The 10,628-nt window shown below is 34.0% G+C and overlaps 1 protein-coding gene across 1 annotated transcript; it reads right to left on the bottom strand.

Annotated features, from left to right (window-relative positions):
* Positions 1-4,313: 4,313 nt before the first annotated feature.
* SLITRK6 (SLIT and NTRK like family member 6) lies at positions 4,314-6,842 on the bottom strand. The gene has a single exon (XM_007957376.2). The coding sequence runs from the start codon at positions 6,840-6,842 to the stop codon at positions 4,314-4,316; it is 2,529 nt and encodes an 842-aa protein (XP_007955567.1).
* Positions 6,843-10,628: the final 3,786 nt, after the last annotated feature.

Raw genomic sequence — 10,628 nt, 5'->3', positions numbered from 1 at the left:
TAAAAAAAAAAAAAAAATACCCTGCAGGAAAAAAAACAAGTAGAGGAATCCTCAAATTCACTATAAAACCATTTTTTGAGTTACCAAGAAATCCAAACTTCCCTTTCAAGAATTTTTATACAAACAACTTTATTTTCATGTAGAAAACAGTTTCCTAAGATAATTTTATAGGATGTCTTATATATAAGAATCTGTTCAAGCTCTTTTTAGATGTTTATTTGTGTGTGTTTGTTTATATTCAGAGAAAGAGTTCATTTTCAAATAACTCTGCAAATTAGTAGTACTCCACTTTTAAAAGTGTGTTTGATTATGTACCAACTTAACATAGATGAATGAATAACATAAAATAATTTACCTGTACAGTAGGCTCTATCTATCTGCCTGTATTTATCATATATCTATACCCATATCTATCTATCCTCTATCATCTGTTTAGCCTTATTAGTTCTCCAAGTATATATAATATAAAAATAGTGTAAATCATTTTTCTTTAAAGTTACATTTTAATGCCAGGAGAAATTCATATCACCTTCTTCTATCCTGGATCAAAGTCTGAGCCTTTTAAATTAATTTGGCCAAAGGTTTAAGGTAGCTTAAAGGCAGCTCAGATGGTAGTTTACATAATACTACAGCAACAAGGAAGGGTTTTCTTTCCTAAATGATATGAGAGATTAACTCAAGAGGGAGAGTTAACATGATTGATACAAATCTTTCTTATTTAGATGGTAAATTTTCTACCTTAATATGGGGACCAGTGAAAATATCTAAATAATACTTTATAACACTATAGTAAGTATTTTACAGTAATCTAGTCAAAACAATTTTCAATAAGGATTAATACAACATATGCCTAACACTAATTTAGAGTTTAAGAAGTGTGATCCAGTGTGATTATACACTAATATTACTACATTACAAAAATTGAACGTTCTGACATGAAGCCAAATTTACATGGATGTGCAATGAATAAAGTGTAAATTATGTTTATATCAAGAAACCCAATAAGATAACTTATTGTCTAATTGGTTTGTGAATGGCACTCTTTTAACAAAATATATATGAATAAGCCAGAGGATATGGTATTAAAATTTGGAACTTTGAATTATTCCACTAGTTTCAGAGAAGGCCAAGTTGGCCCTGTAAATAAATAATTAACCAGGGAATTTATGAAATTTCTTCTTTAGTGGGAGGGAGAAGTAATAAGAAATGCAGGTAAAAGAACCAAAATCCTCAGAGAGTCTCACTGGGCAAGAACATGTTAAGAGTTAACAACTCTACCTGAATGGACCTTGAAAGCATCATGCTGAGCAAAGTCAGTCAGTCACAAAAGGATAAATACTATATGATCTCACTTATATGCAATAAGTAAATATATTTAAAGCAAAGATTAGTAGTGGTTACAAGAGGTAGGAGGGAGGGGGAAAGAAAAAGGTTTTGCTTCTGAGCATTAAGATTATGTTAATGTGGTGAAATGACTTGAGGAAAATAGTGAGAATGGAATCAATGTCACTGAACTGTAAACATAAAAATTGTTGAGATGACATGCAATTTGCTATATACATTTTTATCACAGAAAGACAGAAAGAGAGAAGTTAACAACCATCACTAGTTTTCTTAACTCTCAAATATTTCTAGTAGAGAAGCAGATGATGCAAGAAAGTTGCTGTTGTTATGTGCCATCGAGTTGTATGAACTCATAGCGACCCCTCCTTGGGTTTCAGAAGCAGTATCACTGCAGAAGTAGATTGCCCAACATTCCTTCCCAGGAGTGGCTGGTGGGCTTGAACCGCCAGCCCTCTGGTTAGCAGTCAAGTGCCTTAGGCACCACGCTACAAGAGCTCAAAATGTAACATTTAAGCTTTTAAAATCCCTTGCCTTTGGGAAACCATGTGATTTCTATGTAATTATAAATGATATCCAACCTCCTATAGGCTTTCAGTCTTGGAGTTGAACTTCAATTTTGTATGCATACTTACAGGTCTCCATGAACAGCTCTGTTGTTTCTTGATTATAAGTTAAAGAACCATTACTTTAGGCAATTAACAATGAATAAAGATTAAACAACTATTTCCCTGCCCAAAAGCAGATGAATACTCTTAAAGACATGTCTCTGTCTGCCACCATGGATCCATTCCAAGGGATCTCCAGGCATGGGAATTTTTTCAGTCTTCCTAATACTTCTGTGTACAAATTGGAATCAAAATATTTGCAGATAACTCAACTGGGTAAGAAGAGTGGAATAAAAAAATGAATTCTTCTCCTGGTTTGTTCTCTTTAAAACATAATTTTTAAACTTATACTGTGGAAAATTGACTATTTACTCCTGTGCTGGATATCCCTATTATTGGGTAAGTATATGGACTATTCCATTCACATTCACATTATACTTTAATAAGCCCAAAGTATTCCCACCTTTTCCTTCCAACTTTGCAAAATAGTGGAGTAATTTAGGTTATAAGTGAATACTTTAATTCATAATAATCCATTATTTTATATTAATATATTCAGTGAATTAAAAAGAAACCTGACAATATGATTTAATAGTTAGGCTTATAATAAGTCTTCATACTCCGCAGCTCAGGTACCTACTGTTTTTTATTAATGGGATAGTTTTCATTCAAAGTCAATGAAATAATATGTGCTCTTCAAACAGTGCAGACCACTGAGTGTTGAGAGATAAAAAAAAAAAAAATAGAGTATTCAGGAATTACTAAAATGTATTAAGTGAATTATACGTAATACTTTCTTAAAGAAATGTGTTCCTCCATTACTCTGAGTCCACGTCAGGATGGTGTTCAGAAAACAAAGACAAACAAACAAAAAAATAGATTACCTTGATCAATTATATTTTGCCTTGTGAAAATCTGCTGTATGATGCACTCTGTTACCAGACAAAATAATAATTCATTTCCATTTGTACTGAATGGAAAACCTATGTGCTTTAATAGAAGAGTTGATAGTAGGATTTTTAGGTGAGCTCTGTGTCAATCATATCCAGAAACTGAACAGCTTTTTTTCACATTGTGAACAAGATGCTCTTGTGTGTGTGAAAACAAATAGAAGCCTTACTTTGTTTAATTGTGTGTGTGTATGCATGCATGTATGTGTGCATGGGTGTGTGGTAATCTCGACCTGATAGAATTACACATCAGACTAACTGAAGAAGAAACATTTAGAAGGGAGTTTTTCATTTAATTTTATTGTAGTGAACAGTATTTTAATTTTATTGAAAGGCACCCAAGAATGATAACTTTTGTGAGTCAAAAATATACAAAACTGTACAGAATAAATAGGTCATAGAAATCTAGCTATACTTTCCTGTAAAATAAAGCTACATTGTCCCACTCTTGAGGCAACTTAAATCACTTACCCTAAAAGTGCCTTTTTGTTACCAATTGATGGCAAATATCAATATACATTAACAAAAGTATAATAATGGTGTTTCTTATTGTATTATACCTGTGAGTTACTTTCCACAAGAAACTTTTTTCTATCATAGTCATTCAAATTTACTAGTTTTATTTACAGTTGAATCTCAGTAGCATGTTTAAAATATCCCAAGAATAAGAATTAAAGTTTGAGCACAAATGACACACCTTATTTCACAGCAGCATTGACAATAGGATTGTCTACACAAAATGTGCAGAAAACTTTAAAAAATGTTCACTTATTTTTTCCACCTGAACTATTCATCATTTTTTTTTAAATTAAAAAAGCATAGCAGTTGCAATTATTTAATCTTCAAATGTTCAAAATTTTAGTCAACTCAGAGCATAGCCTCCTTCTTTACTATTACTCATTATAATGATCAAATTCCAGTTCCTTTTGCATTTACTGAAAATTAAGTGTATTTGACAATGAACATTTTTGTAGTACATTTTGCAGTATTGGTTGTATAAACATTATATTCTTTACATATTATAACTATATATACAGTTATATTTTTAAATGATGAAATCCAATTCATTTAAACCTATGGGCAAAAGTAATTCAAGAAAATAAAAGTTCTTATTCAACCATTTTAGATGTGCAAGAGGACTTCTGTGAAACACTTAAATATATGGAGAAATATTACTATAATCCTTGAATGGTAAACATACAAGGAATTTTTATTGGGGACAGATTAAACTGCCTAAAGATAATACAATGGCTTCTCCCAGTGATCCCTGAGTTTCTTTTTCTTCCTTTTACCCTCACAGGATTACTGCTGTGCTTAAATTCTGGTTGATGACACACTCATGTAAGGCACTTATTTACAAGGTTTGGACCTAAGACAGAATCACAGCATTTCTGCAAAAGCCCTCACTGTCCATCTATGTTTGCTGCTCTAGGACTTCTAAGTAGTCAGGTTCAGCATGTAAGTTAGCTTTGAGCTCAAAATACTCATTTTTAGTTTGTTCCACTAGTACTTTCCTTGGCCTTGAGTACATAAGTGTCTCCATTAATTTTAACTTTTCGTGGGCTCCTGGATAATGTACTTCCATATCAGGCTGAAGCTGAGTAATATTTTTCCTTAAGTACTCTGTGATTCCCAGTTGTTGAAGTTCTCTTTCTTTCTCTAAAATGTTCCTATATAAGGAACTGGCATCCTGAAAGGACAAAAATTCAGTTGATTGGTCTGTGGTTTTGTATTTCATGTTTGACCCTGTTAATGGTGAATGTTTCTCCCGTTCCAAAAGACTTCTTTGGAGATGTTTTGAATCACTTCCCTCTTTATCATTCCTTTCTTCTTCTTCTTCTTCCAAATGCTTTGGACCAAAGGATGGACTTCTATAGACATGAACCATGGGGCTCACCATATGTTGCTCATAGAGTGACGCACTGGGTCTTTCAGTCATGTGGTGTGTTGTTTTATGGCCATACATACTATATTGAAGATGCACAGGACTGTTGTCCCTCATTTGCTCATCTACTTGTTTCTTCTTGTATCTTCTCCTGCGGTGGAGAACAAGAACCACTATTCCAGCAGCACAAAACACAATAGTTATGAACACAATCAGCAATCCTAATATTAAAACAGATAGTGGAATAGCATCAGTAAGAGATCTTAAAATGGTATCGCCAGCATTTGTTGTAGTTGTCGGAGCAGTGACAACAATGTAACCAGGCTGACTTGGCAAGGATGGATTATTTACTAATCCTGGGCAAAGAATTTCACTATTTAGAGCTTTTAATTCTTTTTTGTCGAGATGCCCGGGGGAAGTGCAGATGATGTCATCTGTCACTGTGTTTTTGCTTAATTTTTGTATCCATTGCTGCAATCCAACCAGGTCACAGGAGCAGTCCCAGGGGTTGTCTTCAAGCTCAATTTGGGTTAATAAATCAAGATCATCCAAGATATTACTTACAGGTAAATGAGAAAATTGGTTTGTTTTAAGATTTATCCTTGTTAATGGAATTCCAGAAAAAATATGTGGTGGTAAAACTTGTAGGTGGTTGTTATTTAAATAGAGGACTTTAAGTTTAAGCATTGGATTAAAAGTTCCTGGTAGTATTTCCTTAATAGCGTTGTATTCAAGATATAAGTACTCAAGATTGTGGAGTCCAAGGAACATCCCTCTACTTAATTTAGTCAGATGATTACCATTTAGATAGAGCTTTTGTAATCTTGTTAGGTTCATAAATGCTCCTTCTTCAAGAACTTCAATACGATTGTTTCCCAAGTGAAGCATCTCCAAAGTGAAATATTCCAGTAGATCAGTTTTCATTAATGTATGAATAATATTCCCTGCTAGAATAAGCTTTCTAGGATTTTGTGGAGGAGGTTTTAGATCTGATAAACTTTCAATATTGTGCTCTTGACAGTGTATTAGAAGTCCTGATGGGGATAGTACTTTACAAATACAAGGAATAGGACAGTAGGGTCCTGGAAGTTGAGTGGATAGCTTTGTAACATAAGGGATTAAGCCTGGTGCTCTGGTGGGTGGTTTTACCAGAAATGTAGCCTGGGTGGAAATGTGACTATCTTTTATTGAAGATGTTACTGCCAGGTTGAGTGAACCTGAAGGATCCTCATGTTCTTCATAGACTGGTGGAGTAGAGCAAATAGATTCCTTTTTTACTCGGCTTAGTATGCTTCCTTTGAAATTTGGAGGACTGTTACATACAATATCACCAATGATAGACTGTGGAGGCATGTTTTCCAACCAAATTTTTAGCTGTAATAAGTCACAATTGCAAGCCCATTTATTGTCTTCCAATTTGAGATCCAATATTCGGCCAATGTGTTCTAAAAACCCAACATAAGGCAATGTTTGTAACTGATTTCCACGAAGATCTAGATGAGTTAAAGGAACGAATCGAAATATGTTTGGAGGAAGACTCTCAATAGCGTTGTCATTTAAAATTAACACTTTAAGTCTGTTGAGTTTGCTAAAGGCACTTGGTTCAATCACTGTAATAAAATTGTTATCTGCCTGTAGGAATTCCAGGTTATCCAATCCATGAAAAGTGTCCTCCTTAAGAATTTCTAAAGAATTATGATTGATATGAAGTTGCTTAAGAAGACCAAGGCCATTAAATGCACCAGTCTCAATATCTGCAATATTGTTAAATCCAAGGTGTATTGAGATAGCATTGGTAAGCCCAGAAAAGTCATTTGTATGAAGCATTGTCAATCCATTATTTAATAACCTTAGGTTGAAAGGTCGTGCTGGTGGCACAGTAATTTGGGATAACTTCTTAATGCCTTTTTCTTCACAATTTATTAGCATTGTGCCATCTTTTTCCTCACAATTGCAGAATGAATCACATGAACCTCTGCCTGAGGATATTGGAGATTGGGACTGGAAAGATACACAGACAAGGAGAGCTGAATATAAGAGATGAATCCACAGCTTCATGTTGTCATGTGGTAGAGTCTGATTCTGTAAAATAAAATACGACAGCAAAGGATTTTAGAGGGCAGGAATGTGGAGAACATAAATATGACATTTTAAAAATGACAACGTTTCTCCCCAAAATAAAATATTCAACACTAGGAAAATATGACTACTTTATTGTATCTAAAAGGAGCTGGTGGTGCAGAGCCTAAGGTATTTGAGTGCTAACTAGAAGTTTGGCAGTTCAAAACCACCAGCTGCTTCGCAGAAGGAAAATGAGGCAATCTACTCCCATAAAGATTTACTGCCTCAGAAACCCAGTGGAGGTTACTATGAGTGAGAATGGACTCAATGGGAGTGATTTTTTGTTTTGTTTTGTTTTGTTTTTTGGTTATTGCATCTACACTGTCTCTTTTTTTTTTTTTTTTCTGTTCTAATACTAGGACAGGCATGCCTTGGACTACTTTTAACTTGCATCATAACAGTCAAAATATAAAATGTAGGTCAAAGAGATGTTAAAATATTATTATGTATATTTACATCTGCCAAATAATCTGCATTTGAGTAGATGAGAGAGGTGTTGGTTCAATGGGCATTGATACTGCAATATTTTGCAAAGTTGTATATTTAATATAGCTTGATTTTTCTTCTTCATAATTTCAAAATAAGTTAATTTAAAGCTTAGGAAATACGGTATGAGTCAAAATTTAAATGGTTATAAGAAGCTAAAAGAACTGTATGAAAAAACAAACCAAACTCACTGGTGTTGAGTCAGTCCGGACTCATAGTGACCCCTCTTTGGGTTTCTGAGGCAGTATCTCTACGGAAGTAGATTGCCCAGTCTTCCTTCTGAGGTGTGGCTAGAAGGTTTGAACCGCCAGCCTTCTGGTTAGCAGTCAACTGCCTTAGGCACTATGCCATCATAGTAAAAGTGATAATTAGAAATGCATGTATATCAAACTACATATGTACACTTGCATGCTTACATGCATTCCCCTTATTGACATTTTTTAATTGGGTGTCATGAAATTTCATCTAATAACTGTGTCTTTGTTGCAGCTTGTTTTGACTTTGAAGAGATAATTTTTAATTTATCTGACTGCTAAACAGAAGGCTTCAGAAGGAAGGCTGGGCAATCTACTTCTGTAATGATACTGCCTCGGAAACCCAAGGAGGGGGCGCTATGAGTTGGGCCAACTTAACGGCACATAACAACAACAACAACAACATATAAATTTTGAAGGAACATACACCTCTTTATTAGGGGAGCTCTAGTAGCATAGTGCCTAAGGTATTTGACTGCTAACCAGAAGGCTGGCAGTTCAAACTCACCAGCCATTCCCTGGAAAGAAGACTGGGCAATCTACTTCTGTAGAGATATCACCTTGGAAACCCAAGAAGGGGATCACTATGAGTGAGAATCAATTCCACCACAGTGAGTTTGGTTTTAGTTTTTATACATCCATTAATAAAAAAAATAATATCATAAAAAGAAGCTCATTTCAATTATGTTGTCTAAGTTGGTCTATTAAACAACAACAACAAAACAAACTCACTGCCATCAAGTTGATTCCGACTCACAGTAACCCTATAGGACAGCTTAGGACTGCCCCATAGGGTTTTCAAAGCTGCCAATCTTTATGGAAGCAGACTGCCTCATCTTTCTCCCAAGGAATAGCTGATGGGTTCAAACCACTGATCTTTAAGTTAGCAGCTGAATACCATAACTACTGAGCCTCCAGAGCATCCTTAAGTCAGTTTATAGAAACATAATATTACCAGAGATATATGCTTAAGAGTATTCATTAAAATTTCATTAAGGATATACTTTACACCAAATTTCAAGAGGATAGACTGTTTATCACAGCTTTACAATTCCATTAGAAATCAAGTAAAATCAAAAACTAAAGAAAAGCAATTTTTAATACACATCTTGGGTTATTACCAAAGAATTAAAATGTCTCATATGCACTTCCAGCAAATGACTTCTTACTGTGGTCTTAAAGCAGGCTTGAGGGCACTGACTATCATCACACAATTAAGCAAGTGATCTCCTTTATTGTAAGGCTTAAAGTCTCAAATAAAGAATTCTAAAGCAAATGGTACAAAGTTAGAATATTTAAGACTATCTGTATTGCGGTGAAGAAAAATGATATCTCAAGAAAACATCACCACATATACCTACTGTTTAAAATTTGAAACTTATGCATCTGAAATAGTAGTTTAAAAAAAAAAAAAAAACAACCTAACTTTAAAAAAGATAGCAGTGACAAGGCAAACATACATTCCTCTACTGGTGCCTAACTGTATTGCTTATCTTTAAAGGATGTGCCTTAACTTTCTAAAAAATAATTTGAAAGAGAAGCAAACATGACATTGTAAGGCTATTCAACTGTTTGAAATGATAATTATTTTCATTTTTCTTGATGAAATGTGAACAGTAACATTTAAAGAACTAAAATCACAGTTAGATAAAATATCCCAGAGTTCAATCAATAATCTTGAAAATAAACTTTTTTCAGTCCATTAAAATATGTTGTTTTATTGAAAGCATGCATAGTAGAAGTTTCTTAAAGACAAAAGGTAACTGATGAAACAGAACAAGATAGTTCTTCCATGCACAAGGAAAGTTATCTGACTTAACGTTTCCAGAGGGAAAGTTTGATTTTAAATAGCTCTGAATGTTGTGCTTAAAATCAAGCAGCTTGAAGTTTTCAACTTGTGGATTGACTTCCCCAAACACTGAGAGTACTTCTACATAGATTACCAAGAAATAGTATAATTAATTCCACCAGGCACATTATGGTAAATAAATTCCAGACGATTAACCCCCATCCCCATTTATTTGAATTGTATGCATTTAAATTTTAAACATTTATGCGCTTCAAAATGCTTCAGGTAAAAAAAAAAAAAAAGAAAAACAAAAAAACAGTTTCTAATGTTTGCAGAAACACATACAAATATGAACAGCAGTATCATATTGGCAATATGCCACACAATTTTAAAGAGAACAAAAATCACAGTTTACAAATTTTCAGAAAATATGTATTTGCATGTCTGAAAAGAATAAAAGTAGCATACCAAATACAAAGAATCTTTTGAAATTCAGGGGATGTATGCAATTCAACAATGGCTTTTTTAAGTGATCTTTTCTTCAGAAAGCCCACCTATTTAATTTTCAATATCAAACTGCTTACTGTGAAAGATACTGTGGCTTAATTTTTATGTCTGTTCTCTACAGCCAGTTGTTGGGCTAAATGTCTGCTGCTTAGAGAAAACAGGCATCTGCTACAGCCTTAGCAGTGCCAGGGAAGAAGATTGAAATCAGATAACCTTTTCCGCAAAATTATTAAAAAGAAAAAGAAAAAGGCAAAACATAAATTCAATCACTTTAGGATTGCAAAAAACTTATAAGAAAGCCTGGATACAGTCATCTTACCTGTAAAGCAGAGACTTCCTGACGTTATCTGTAATACACAGCTGGAAAAGATGTTCAAAGAAAATTCAGTTTCTTTATTCAAAAAGAAAACAATAATCACCATGTACTTTCTTCTCAAATATCACTTTTTGGCATATCCCATAGCTTCTTAAAGTTAAACACTCCGGTCAAAGACAAAATGCTGAGCATTTCCTTAAAAATATTTCAACCAGAGTACATACAAGATCATCCTGAAGCAGTGGTCCATTTTTCCCCTATTAAAATTCACGGCATACTTCACAGCTATGCTGACTTTTCTGCATATAGTTAACCATTTGCAAGCTGCTGAACACAGTAAATAAACAAGATGTTTAACAGAGCTGGGATTG

This window comes from Orycteropus afer, unplaced genomic scaffold, assembly GCF_000298275.1.
Source record: "Orycteropus afer afer isolate SDZICR_OR568_19922 unplaced genomic scaffold, OryAfe1.0 scaffold00740, whole genome shotgun sequence".
In the NCBI taxonomy this organism is placed as follows: Eukaryota; Metazoa; Chordata; class Mammalia; order Tubulidentata; family Orycteropodidae; genus Orycteropus; species Orycteropus afer.
This window is presented reverse-complemented; position numbering and strand designations above follow the sequence as displayed.

Excerpts from the sequence above, each read along its gene's own strand:
- SLITRK6 (XM_007957376.2), bottom strand. The coding sequence starts at position 6,842 with ATGAAGCTGTGGATTCATCTCTTATATTCAGCTCTCCTTGTCTGTGTA.